Source organism: Hydra viridissima, unplaced genomic scaffold (assembly GCF_058129835.1).
Source record: "Hydra viridissima isolate aposymbiotic clone 2 unplaced genomic scaffold, HvirCarnegie_v1 scaffold_20, whole genome shotgun sequence".
Classification (NCBI taxonomy): domain Eukaryota; kingdom Metazoa; phylum Cnidaria; class Hydrozoa; order Anthoathecata; family Hydridae; genus Hydra; species Hydra viridissima.
The window spans coordinates 558,827-572,461 of record NW_028324319.1 but is presented as its reverse complement, the minus strand read 5'-3'; the positions used below and the strand labels follow the sequence as shown (position 1 = coordinate 572,461).

At 32.4% G+C, this 13,635-nt stretch overlaps 1 protein-coding gene across 1 annotated transcript; it reads left to right on the top strand.

Moving 5' to 3' along the window:
* The first annotated feature begins 4,279 nt into the window (after positions 1–4,279).
* LOC149876440 (uncharacterized) lies at positions 4,280–7,134 on the top strand. Its single transcript, XM_090075406.1, has 2 exons — positions 4,280–5,357; positions 5,461–7,134. Exons 1-2 carry the CDS (start codon positions 4,775–4,777, stop codon positions 6,846–6,848), a joined length of 1,971 nt encoding a protein of 656 aa, XP_089931532.1. The 5' UTR covers positions 4,280–4,774; the 3' UTR covers positions 6,849–7,134.
* The last annotated feature ends 6,501 nt before the right edge of the window (positions 7,135–13,635 follow it).

Genomic DNA, 13,635 nt, shown 5'->3' with positions numbered 1-13,635 from the left:
AGATAACTAAAATTATTGCTTGGTTGAAACTTATAGCTAACAATAGCAGTAATCCTGAAGTACAAAAAGTAGCTGGTGTTATACCAACTGAGTTCACCTACAATGTCCCGGTTGCAAAGATTGCCTGCTTTACTACTTTTGTTATTATATCTGCAAGCTATAACAGATGTTTTTATAGGAGTTGATTATCTCTGGCGCTTTTTCGCTAATTTTCGATCTTTTCCAATGTTGTCCAGAGGTTAATTTGAAAAATAACATTCGGAGTTCTGAATGTATTTTTTTTTTTAGAAATCATTTTTAGGCTCAATTAGTTACAGAACTAGCTACTGCGCAAGATTTAACTTGTGTTTTTGTTGTATATTTTTCTGATACGGGGAATTAAGCCCTTTTGAAAACACTTGAAGATTTTAATATTGAAAATGAATTGGATAAACTTTTTCTGTCCTTGTTAACATAGTTGGACTTGTGTAATTTACAGTATAGAATCCAAAAGTAACAAAAATAAGTTTCGGCAAAAATGAATTTATTTTCCGTTTGAAAAACTGCTCCTAAGTTGGCTTAGTTGAATTTTTTTTAATCGAAATATACTCATTGAAATACCTTCAACGAAGTGATTTGACATTAGCAATCCTAGACTCTTTCTATCATGGGTTATTTAAGAAAACTGAGAAACATTGATGGCACATATTAGATCTTTTACATAATTCTGGGGGCAGCAATTCTTGTAGCCTTTAATTTCATTAGTTTAAATTTTAATCACTTCAAACTTTTGACCTTTCGAAGAATATTTCGTTTGCTCAGCACTTCGTTGGTGTATATTTAATCTGTTTTCTTTTTAAAGCAGCAAAATCCTTATCGCAAGGCACGTATGAACGAACTTAAATAGAGCATTGGTGGATCCAAAGTCTTTTAGTTGATACCAAGGGTGACACCAACCTAACTAAAGTGTCACTTTTGTTTTTTACCCTACATTCATTGGGAAAAACATGATTTTCTTTGATGGAGAAATATCCACTGAAAATACTTCGTTTTACGCATTTGTTACATTTCCTTCATGATAGACAAAGACGAAGGCATCGCTTTCACCATAAGAAAGAGCAAAATCTCTTTTTAAAATGTTCCTATCATAACAAAAGGAAACTATCACTTTCTAGAAACTTGAGCATTCTTGTCGGCTTTTTTTTACCTTTTTGCAAAAAATAAATTAAAATCCAACTAAACATCACATGATAATATCATGCGATATGTTTATGTGATATTAAGTTTTACTGTAAGAAAATTTTAATTCTTGTTAGTTTTTTATTTATGTTTCAACTAACGCACGTACTGTTTAGTTCGTCGCGTTGGTTTGACAAGTTTCTAACTGAAATTTTTACCAATATTGACTTTATCATTTTATTAGATTATTTAAATCACAATGAACAAAATAAGCTGAAATTTACAACGATATAGCGCAAAACAAGCAAACTGCTAAAGTGCCAAAGTTCTATCTGCAACGTTATTTAACTAATATTTAGTTTGACAAGGTTCTAACTAACAATAACTTAATAATCTCTTGCTGGTTTTTATTAACTAATTATTATGATAGAGAATTTTATACCCAACAAAAATCATATAAAAAATAGGTCTAAAAATCAACAAAAAATGTTCTAAATTGACATCAATGTAGAATAAAATACCATTAAAGCTATGATTTGAAAATTTTAAAAAAATCTTTTTTATAACGTTACTCAAATTTACTCCTGTCACATTGTGAAACAAAATACTGGCTCATAATTCAAAATCATAATTCAAAAAAAAGGGGATTTATGAGCTAAAGTTATCTTTTTATTTAAAAGTAATGATGTTTTTGCATTAATAAATTTACAAACTTATCGCAGTCAATGTAAGTACAATTTGCCGCGCCATTCCCTCACGGTAAGTCGATTTAACTATATTTTTTTCAGCAAAATAACATAAACAAACACTATTCTAATGTAATTTTACATGGGAAATACAAATATCATATCAAAACAACAATATCATTAAATCTTGAATTGATAATTGAAAGTTTGTAAAAGTTAAGGTTCAAAAAGTATCCTACACATCGTAAAAAATTTACTCAATATTTCGTCATGTGGCCTTTATCAGCTAAAACTGCTTCTAAACGATTGGAATACTTGTTCACAAGATTAGCACATATGCTATAGGAATTTTAGCCCACTCTTCCTTGCATATTTCTTTCAATTGGATAAGATTTCTTGGATCTCTCTCCTTTACCCTCAATTTCAATTCCCGCTAAGATTTTCAATCGGATAGAGGTCAGGTGATGTACTTGGCCATTCCAATAAGTCAATTTCCCTCTCCTGAAACCATGCACGAGTTGCCCTAGTCGTGTGCTTAGGGGAATTGTCTTGTTGGAATATCCTAGCTCGAGGAAGGTTCAATTTTTCGGCTGACTTCACTAGACATCTCTCAAGAATGCCCCAATACACTTCGGAGTTCATCCTTCCTTCTATGATTTCCAATTCCCCAGGGCCTGCAGAAGAGAAACAACCCCAAAACATTTTGCTGCCACCTCCAAACTTCGCTGTTGGGACGGTATTCTTCGGGTGAAACGCAAAGTTCTTCTGTCTCCAATCACGACTGACACAGTTCCGACCAAACAACTCTATTTTAGTTTCATCTGACCATAATATTTTATTCCAAAAGCTTGAAGGTTTACTCAAGTGCTCTTCAGCAAAGTTCCGGCGTTTCTTTTTCGTGAATTTCCTTCAAGAGAGGGGTTTTTCTTGGTGACCGAGAGTGGAATCCTCCCTTTCGAAGAACTATCCTAATTGTATTCTTTCAAACCTTAGTCCCAGATGATTGCAAGTCGTTTTCCAGTTTAGAGCGAGTCAATCGAGGATTATTCTGTACTTTTCGAACAAAATTCCTAGCTGTACGGTCAGACATTTTTGTAGGACGCCCTGAACGATGCAGACTAGTCGAAAGATGGAAGAATTTCCACCTCCGAACAGTATCACCAACTTTCGAAATTGGGATATTTAACACAGATGAAATTTTTCTATATCCCAAACCATCTCTGTGCAGCTGAATAATTGATTTTCTAGTTGATTCAGACAATTCTGCGGTTTTAGGCATTGTTGAAGAGCGTAAAATTTAGGCCACCTTCCAATGAAGATGTCAGGTAATGAATGACTGCAGTTAGAAAAATTCTATGACGTTCCTTTGCATTCTAGAATGTTCCAACGTTTTCTGATTCTAGAATATTCCCTCGAACAAAACGGATGACAAATTATTGGCGAATCAAATTCTTTTTTAAGATGTGTTGGATACTTTTTGAACTTAACTTTTACAAAATTGCAACTCTCAAGTTAACATTTAATGATATTGTTGTTTTGATATGATATTTGTAATTCCCATGTAAAATTACATTAGAATAGTGTTTATTTATGTTATTTTGTTGAATGGTCTTTAATTAAATAAAGTTTTTCCTTTGTCTGGGATACTTTTTGCACCCACTGTATGTGCACTTTGGAACGTTGATCTTACAAAGTAACTTATTGTAACTTGTTAAATCAAAAATATCAGTAATGCTCAAATTTAAACAACTTATAGTAAAACGTTTTTGTAGCAATAATAAAAAACAGGCTGCGTAGTTAAAAAAAGATTTTAAAAATGATTTGAAAAGAATTTTTCTGAAAGTTTTTTTTGAATGTTTGAATTTAAAAAAAAAACAATTTGAAAAGTATTAATTTTCGTTTTAAGCAAAATATCAACAGAAAATGGAAAGAGTAGTATTTGTTATCAAAAGCAGTTATGACAGTGACAATTTTGTAGCTCTAACCAGTGAAAGAGGCGAAGACTGCTGTGAATTAAGTACACGGTTACTAACCTAATATATATGTTTTTTTGTGATTAATGTTTATGTAGCATAGACTGAAAATAATTTTGAGATAGACATGAATGTACAACCTACGAATAACGCTGAATTAGTTACAAACAAGTAAGCAAAATACGTACTGTTCCCCCTCGATCATCCTCTAAATTATAAATATTTTTTATTATATTTTTGGTTTGTTTTTATCATAAAAATTTCATCTAAAAAGTGATTTTTACATTAAAATCTACTGCTATATATAAAATGAATCATTTTTAACCACCTAAGAAAGATTCAATTAGTATATAATAATATACTAGAGATATTACTTAGTAATATTAATCTTCTAGGGATCACGTTATACAAACATTTAAGAAAAAATTCCGAAAACGAATATCTCACTGTTGTAAAAAATGACCAAAAACTACTTTGAGCTGACCCGAGAAAACCGCTTTGACAGGGTGAAACTACAATGTTTCCTGACTCCAAAAATGTAAAATTTGAAATCTAACTATTTCGTCCAAGAAAATAATTTTGATTTTTAGTTTTTAGTACTTTGCACAATAGGGCAAAATGACAGCTTTTCAAATTTTGCATTTTTACAGCATTCAAAAACTCTCCAAAATTAACATTTATTACTCTAAAACATAACAGTCTATATAGCAAGTATAATTTGTATTTATTTTAACTCAGAAGATAAAATTTTACCTACAATTTCATGGTTGAACTATATTATAAACATTTTGTTGCATCAAAATTGTAAATAAGCTAAAAATTCCGGGAATAGGCAGTGAACATGTTTGTTTTAAGTTTTGCATCAAAATTGTAAACAAGCTAAAAATTCCGGGAATTGGCAGTGAACATGTTTATTTAAAGTGTTTCACTTATCAGTTGTGTGAGAAAAATTTCAAAATGCCAAATTTTTCAAAAAATCATGAAGATTGTTGGAAATCTGTCTGTGTCTTGTGTCTGAAGAAGTGCTCTCGAGAGTTGACACAGTTCCTTGTTGAAAAGATCCTCAAGCATTACCATACAAGTCTTGATTTGACTGATACCAGAGTGCCAAGAGGCATTTGTGACTCATGTCGAACAATTTTTCGGAGAAAAGATGAAGGAAAAGATGTTAACCTGCCACCTTTGTTTCCTTTCTCATCTATAAAAGTTAGACCACCAACAAGAGATCAAGGTTGCAACTGTCTTATTTGTCAAGTTGGACATTTGAAGTTGAATGAGAAGAGCCCAGTGGACTATTCTAAACCTGTGGAAGATTGTACCCCTCAAAGATGTGGTGATTGTTTGAGTCTAGTTGGAAGAGGTCTGCCACATCAGTGCACTCCATTCACTTTTAGAGAGAATCTCAAGCAGCTAGCTACAGCTAATCCACTCACTGCAGAGCAAATAGCTACTCAAGTCATCTCTACTAGACCTTCCACACCTGGTGGTACTGCCAAAATATCGCATCCTAAAGGCGGCCCACCACTTAGAGTTAAAACAGGTGATACTTTTATATATACATATAAAGATGGCAGGTTCAGAGGGAATACCTTTAATTTTAAAACTTAAAATTACAAAAAGTGTTAATATAATTTCATTTTTAGGAAGCTCAAGTGCAAGAGCTCTTTTTCCTGAACCCAGTATCAAAACTGAAGATCTTGTACAAATTCAGCTAAACACAGGACTGTCCAACCTTGGCATGAAGAAATTGGCATCAACCATCAACAGAGTCAGTGACACCAAGATTGTGGAGACTAGTTTTCTAGCTAAGTTTGAAGCCATTGGCAAACAGTTGTCTGAGTTTTTTACTCGAACCAGCATCCAAGTTTTATCAGAGAGTAACTCCACTGACTTTGTGGTTGTGCATTGCAAGGATCTTGCCGAGCTTTTGAATGAAGTCCTGCTTTCTCGAAGAGTTTTCCAGAATCATATTGTCAAGTTGGGAATTGATGGAGGTGGAGGATTTCTAAAAGTTTCTCTTGGCGTCATGGAGTTGGATTCTCACTGTGATTCAAGGTCACCACCACGGAAAAAACTTTTAACTCAGAGGACTGCCAAAGACAGTAGTGTAAAGCGTCAAATGCTTGTGGCTTTATCAGAAGGACTACCAGAAAAATTTGAAAATGTGAGGCAGATCTTGTCTTTAATCAAGTTAGACAAAGTCAACTTTGTTGTCTCATGCGACATGAAACTTGCCAACATCCTTTGTGGCCTTCAGACCCATGAAAGTACTCACCCTTACTCTTGGTGCAACACAGAATCAAAGCATCTTTCTCAATCAGGATCTTTGAGGACACTAGGCTCACTTGTTGCCTGTTATCAAGAGTTTGCTAAGTCTGGTGGTGATATCAAAAAGGCAAGATCTTTTGGCAATGTAGTGCATGAGCCTTTGCTATCTGGTTCTGAAAACAAACTCATCTTGGAGCTCATACCACCAATGGAACTCCATCTTCTCCTTGGTGTGGTCAATCACATGTACAAAGCCATGACAGAAGTTTGGCCCAATGTTGTCAAGTGGCCCTCAGCTCTCCACATTCAACAAGAACCATACCATGGTGGGCAGTTTGCAGGGAATGCCTGTCACAAGCTTCTCAGCAATCTTGACCTCCTTCAAAGAATTGCAGAGACTGAGTCTGCTTTTCAAGTCTTTGGAATCATTGATGTCCTTCGAAAGTTTAAGTCTGTAGTGACAGCATGTTTTGGTATGGTTCTGGAGGATGACTTTTCTGAAAAAATTGATCGCTTCAGAGACTCATATTTGGCAATCATGAACACCAGTGTGACTCCAAAAGTTCATGCTGTTTTCTTCCATGTGAAGCAATTCATTGAGATCAAAAGGGCTCCCTTGGGGATCTTTAGTGAGCAGGCAACAGAATCAATGCATCATAATTTCAGCTCACATTGGCAGAGATACAAAAGAGACCGCAATCATCCTGAGTATGCAAAGAGGCTTCTTTCATGTGTTGTGGACTACAACAGCAAGCATTTGTGAAGAATCAAATATTGAGAAGAATTTATTTTATGTACCATTTGCTCTTTATGTGTTTAGAATCAAGAGGTTGTTTTTGTGTTTTGGCTTAGAATAACTAAAAGAATTATTTAAGAAAGTGTTTATTATTTCCATCTTGTTAATGAAAAACTATATCAGTTGTGTCAGAATAAACTATTATTCAAGTGAATTTTAGACAGTTATGTTTTGGAGTAATAAATGCTTATTTTGAAGAGTTTTTGAATGCTGTAAAAATGCAAAATTTGAAAAGCTGTCATTTCGCCCTATTGTGCAAAGTACTAAAAAATAAAAATCGAAATTATTTTCTCGGACGAAATAGTTAGATTTCAAATTTTACATTTTTGGAGTCAGGAAACATTGTAGTTTCACCCTGTCAAAGCAGTTTTCTCGGGTCAGCTCAAAGTAGTTTTTGGTCATTTTTTACAACAGTGATCTAAACCTGAAACCTGGGGATATAATAAAAAAAAAGGCATACCAAGCTGGTAAAAATTATACAGATTATAAGTCAAAATTAGACAAAGTTATAAGTCGAAGAGGAAAACAAGTACCGAGTAAGATCATTCAAACAAAAAATAACTGCCTGGCAAACTGTAAGTACGAATGTGCTAAGAAAATATCAGAAGATGAGCGAAACGATAGTTTTTTTTATCATTTTATGCCTTAAATTCAGCTACTGAAAAGAGGCATTTCTTTATTACTTCAACTAATCGCACAACACAACTAATCGCACAACACTGCCAGACCAAAAAGAAACCACGAGAAAAACATTGATAGTGAAACTGCAAGTAAAGAAACTGATGACAACGCTGAAAAACAAATTTTTTCAAAAAGGAAGTACGCCTGTTGGTATTTTTTTCATGTAAAAGGAGAAAAAGTCCGTGTTTGCAAAACATTTTACCTAACTACGCTGTTAATTTCAAAAAAACCAATTTACACAGCTCACAACACCAAAGATGTTAAAACAAATACTCGTGCACAAGATCTACAAAGTAAAATCATGAAAGGCAAACGTACACCGCACAGTGATGCCAGCTCAGTTAGGAATCATATAAAATCTTTTCCAACAGTTGAGTCGCATTATTGTCGTGTAAGTACCAATAGAGAATACCTTGAGTCACACCTTAATGTTTCAAAAATGTATAATCTTTAAAAAGAGAAATGTATAAACGAAAATGTTAAGCCAGTAAAAAAATCTATGTACTACCATATTTTCTCCACCGAATTCAATCTTGATTTTCACATTCCCAAAAAGGATAGATGCGACCTTTGTGAGAAGTTTAAAGTTGCTGAAAACACTGATACTATGTCTGAAAAATTGAGAGAAGTCTTTGAAAGACATCAAGTTTTTAAAAAAGAAATGAGAGATAAACGTGCTGAAGAAAAAAAAGAAAAAAAATTTTCGGTTTTACTTTTTGACCTTCAAAATGTTATTTTGACACCACATGCAGAAATTAGTTCCCTTTTTTTATCTGAGAAAACTAAGCGTGTATAATTTGACAGCTTATTTTTTTATCAACCAAAAAAGTGTACTGTGCATTATGGACTGAATCAATGGCGGGAAAACGCGGCAATGATCTTGCTAGTGCCTTTTGCAAAATTTTGAGTGATGTGGCAGAAAAAAACGACGTAAGTGACTTAATTACTTGGTCTGACTCCTGCGTTCCTCAAAATCGGAATAGTATATTATCAAATGCTGATTTACATTTTTTAAGAGACAATTCTAACATTAACTCAATCACTATGAAGTATTCCCTTCCAGGCCAAAATTTACTCAAACATCTCACATTATACATTTTAAATCTAGCCATGATCGCAATGAACCTATGAACTATGCGAATGTCAAGTTCAATGAAAAACCTAACAGAAAGAATGCAGCAATCTCCAATGTTTTAAGTTTAAAACCAATTTATTGTTTTAATATGTATCAAAAAATGTTGTACAAAAAAAAAAGTAAACAAAATGTTGTAACCTTGTTTCGTGACTGAAACAATAATCTAATTTATAAAAATCAGCTTTTTATTATATCATTGTTTCAGTTACAAAACTTAAAGTAACAAACTGCTTCAGTCACAAAATTTTAAAGTAACTAACATGTTCCTAACTACCGTTAAACAGCAGCTAGAACCTTGTCATATTGAGAGTTAGATTATTTCACTATGACAAGGTTCTAACTGCATTTTGGGGGAATTCATCTTTTAATAAAAAATAGTAATACTTATAGCAAATGTTTATGTTATGACGAGTAAAAAATAATATCGATGGATTTTAATAATTTTTGATGGTAGAGCATAATAATTTTTAACATTGATTTACTCAAAACTACTCGCTGATCAGTTAGAACCTTGTCAAACCAACGCGACGAACTCATACGAGATATTAGTTCTAAAATATAAAAACATTTTATTTTGTTGCGGATCGTATATATTTATTGAGCGCTCAACATTTCACTGTTATCTATTTTTGTTTTTGAAAGGAAAAATTTCAGGCATTACATACTTGACTCAAATGACGATTAACTTGTCGAATTACGAAAAGATTTTTTGAATAACTGCTAAATTTAACGTTTGATGAGTTTAACAGTGGTGAAAATTTTTGTCTATAAGTTAGCTTCATTTCAAAACTATTACACTTGTAAATACAAATTAAAGTGAGTAAAGTTTTTTAATAGAAAACTTATTTCAAACATGAAATATTCCCAGTGGATTTTTTGACAGAAGTTTAATGACAGAACTGGGAAAATCTTCATTTCGGTTTCGAATTTGAATCCTGTTAAGAAAATACTTTAAAAAAAACACGTTATGAAAAAAAATTCGTGAAAAGTAGGGGAAAGGTGCCTATGATGGCATACTTAACTTTAACGTTTCTCTGAGTCATTACCTGAAAACTTAAAAAATAATTTTTGACATAGGTGTATTCCCTCTAGCATGCAGAATAATAATGAACCTCAGAATTTTTACTATTTTGCTTTTTTATAAGTTTATACCATTAAAAGAAAAAAATACAAGTATGCCATCATAGGCAACTAACTGCTCCTATGATGGCACACTTTAAAGAAATTAGACAAACAAGATTTTTTTTGTTTTTTATTAATGGAAACACAACTTATCAAAAAAAGAAAATAAAAAATAAATATTTTGTCTGTAAGCATAGTTCACAAATTTTTTATGAAAAAAGTTCGTGAAAAGTATATGTTAAGTATACATAATGTTCAAACCCTTTTTAATTTTATTCATTTTTATACGCCTGAGCAACCTTAAAACATGGAATATTTCACGTTTTTCACGAATTATTTCGTAACGTTTTTTTTTAAAGTATCTCAGATAAAAAGCATTCTGGAAAAAGTTTGTCGGAAGGCAACAATTAACAAACTTAAATAATGTGGATTTAAAGTTTTTTTAGTCAATACCGAGGCTGATACCAACCTATCTAAAGTATTATTATTTTTTTTTACCATAAATTGATTGGTAAAAACATGTTTCTTACATGGAAAAATGAGGTATTTTCCACTAAAAATACTTCATTTTTCAATTTAAGAAAATCATCTTTGCGCATTTGTTATATATCCTCCATGGTAGACAAAGACAGAGCCATCTTTATTCTTATGGTTATTTATGCAGAAGATTCTGACTCTGAATTGGCGTAAATAAAATACTTTCTGAACAGTAATTTTTAGAAATTAAAGTTCTCTATATAATTAATGTAAATGGTCTTATCTGCTTTAATTTTATTTGTAGCTTGTTTTTTTTTTATTTGTAGTTCTTTTTATCAGAAAACTTCGTTTCTAGATCTAAACTCACCATCCTTTCAGCTTTAGCCATATCCTCAACAAAATCTTTAATCGTATTTGAAATTAGTTATAGTTGATCTTTCTCATAAGTGCTGCATGCTTCAACCTGGAGTTGTCTAAGAGAAAAAAGAATGATATTAATTTAGTGCAGGTATCAAGTTTTGAATCAAAAAATTTGTACTTCCTGTTGGTATTTTATTGATCTTTTGTTAATCTTTTGTAAAAGCATCTGTATTGTGAGGGAGGCGTTTTTATATTATTAATTATGTAATGTTTTTCGTTTGTTAGTGTGATGATGTGATGAGTGATTAGGGTGTTATGGGTTGTAAAGTTGTGTGGAAGGTAAATGTGGAGATTGGGATAGAACTTAGTGGAGAGGGTATTACTTAGTTTGAAAAGGGCGAGGTTTGGGAAAAGTTTGGTTAGGAATGACAAAGGTTTAATCGTTAAAGGGTAAGGTTGTGTTTGCCACCCTCAGTATATTCTGTTATAATAAAGCTCATTAAACATTCTATTAGTGGGTAATGGTTAGCACTCTTATATTCATTACATTAATAAAATATAAATAACATTCTCTTACGCTTTTTGATGTGCTCTATATTTATTTCAACTACTTCTCTTTTTATATCTTCTTTTTATTACAAACAACTCTTCTTTATTTGAAATTTTTGGTTATTCTCCTTCAATCAATGTTAAAATTTTATTTTCTTCTTTTATTCAACTGCTTCTTAAACTTTCTTAAAACTTTCTCTTTAAAACTTCGTCTTCTTTTCTTCTTCTCTCCATCCAAAGAGACGACCGTACTCATCTGTCGCTCTAATCCGTCTTTCTATTTTATTTTATTTTCTTTGAGTTTTTATAGTTTTTGGTTGTTTTTCGGTTGCAATACCTACTCATCTTCTATTTATGTGGCAGGTTGATGAGTCTTCGCGTTTACGTCTTTTCCCAGTTGTTTAGCTTTTCTTACGCTTTTTTGTTTAAGCGTTTTTGTGTTTACGTCTTTTCCGAGTTTTACTTAACTTTTCTTCTTACGCTTTATCACTTAATTATATGAAGAGTTGATGAGTCATCTTGTGTACGTTTTTTTTCGATTGTTTTCTTAAATTCAGTTCGCCCTTCTCACTGTACAAACTTGATCCCACTGATTATTTTTTGACAGTATTTAAACATTGCTTCAGCAGACAGTGTTTGACCTGCGTTAGGACGCAAATTAGCAGTGGGAACAAACCTTTTAAAAGTGCCAACATTACCATCACATGGTGATTTGCCATGGATTGTTGCAAAAAAATTCTAGATGCAGCTAACAGAAATATCTACAGCATGGTGACATAATTTATAAAAACGTTTGCAGTTTTTATACTGTCCGGAAAAGCCATTAGAAAAATAATGAAGTTTTGTGATTGTGGGACAATGTTTAGGTTTGATATAATCAATTGTTTAATGCATAACTTCATGTATAAATCCAAAATCATAGCTTGTATTATCTGAGATTACGCGAAACAATCACGATCTCAACGACCACTTTCACGATCACGTGGTTTCCGCTTCGCTAAATAACAAAGTTTTTTTATTATTCTTTTTCTTTTTAAAAATGTGAGTTTTTATGATGACATCAAATTTAAATAACAAAGATAAATCTTGAAAGGACCGTGTAAGCACCTTGTCAGATTCTCTTTTTTAAACAGTCTCCTTTTGAAGTTAAGTTTCTTTCAAACAATTTTTTTTTCATATTTTTTATATTTTTTAAATGCAGGTTGAAAAGTATCGGCGCTTATAACTGCAAACTCCAATTTGTACTGCTCATTGCTCTCTCAACTCAAATGTTCATTCCCATGGCTTAGTCAGGTATAGGTTATGAGTAACTTATACTTAATTTATTAAAACTTATGCATACTTGATTGATTCACTGATATCATGGGATCCGATATTGCCAACCTAGCTGACCCGAGAATGCCACCTATATGCGGTGATACAAATCTCAGGGTCTCCTGGTGCAAATTTTGAGATCTTTTATGTACGTCTGCGGGAAAACTAGTAACTTTAAAGCTACAAAATTGGAAAAAATTTACTTCCTTTTTTAACATATCAAAGTTGCTATAAAATCCTTACCATTAATCAAAGACCATTAAAAGTTGGTGGCTATGTAGCCTAGGCCAATACCAAGATTTGGGTAAAATTTTAAATCAATCCCTGCATATAACAAAAGTTATGGTAGTTTTAGTGTTGATTTTTTGTTAATTTTTTTATTTTCAGTGCAAAAAGTTTCCGATTATGACCCAATGCAAGCGCCCAGGCCATGATATGGGTAACACATGTGCTCTAGTTGAATATACCAACAACTTTATAAAATAAGGATTTTCATGTTCTTACCATAATTTTTGGTTTAAGGGGTTAAAACTGTTGTACTTGATTGAGCCCTGAGGATTTGTGAGCAAAGTAAAGAAATGTGTTAAACTTTTGTTGCATATGATCTTCAACTGGTCAACAAATCAAATTTCCTTAGTGCTTTGTTTTCAAAATCACTATCAAATGTACAAGTTGTAAAGTCCAATAACTTTACACTAACAGTGAATTAGTTTCTAAAATTTATTCAATTCTTTTCTTGTGATATCTTGACACTCTTTAATTTATTTGACATGACATTTAAAGCACTGGTCAATTAACAGTTGTTTACAATTGAAAAAATATAATTTTATTTTGTCACATCAAGGCAGACTGCATGCATATAGTCTAGAATGATTATTGAAACAATCGGAATTTCCAATTCACTCAAGGCAGAGAGTTTCTTAAGATGTTCAAAGCATCCAAAGATCCTGAATGCACATTTATCACGCAAGATACGCGGTTCTTCGCTATCAAACACAACCCGCTAAGTCCCAACAATTGTACAACTCTCAGATCCATATTTTGCAGTGTGACCATAACAATTTTATAAAAGAACGCCCTGACTATGATAAAATCTAATACATCACAAACGAATGG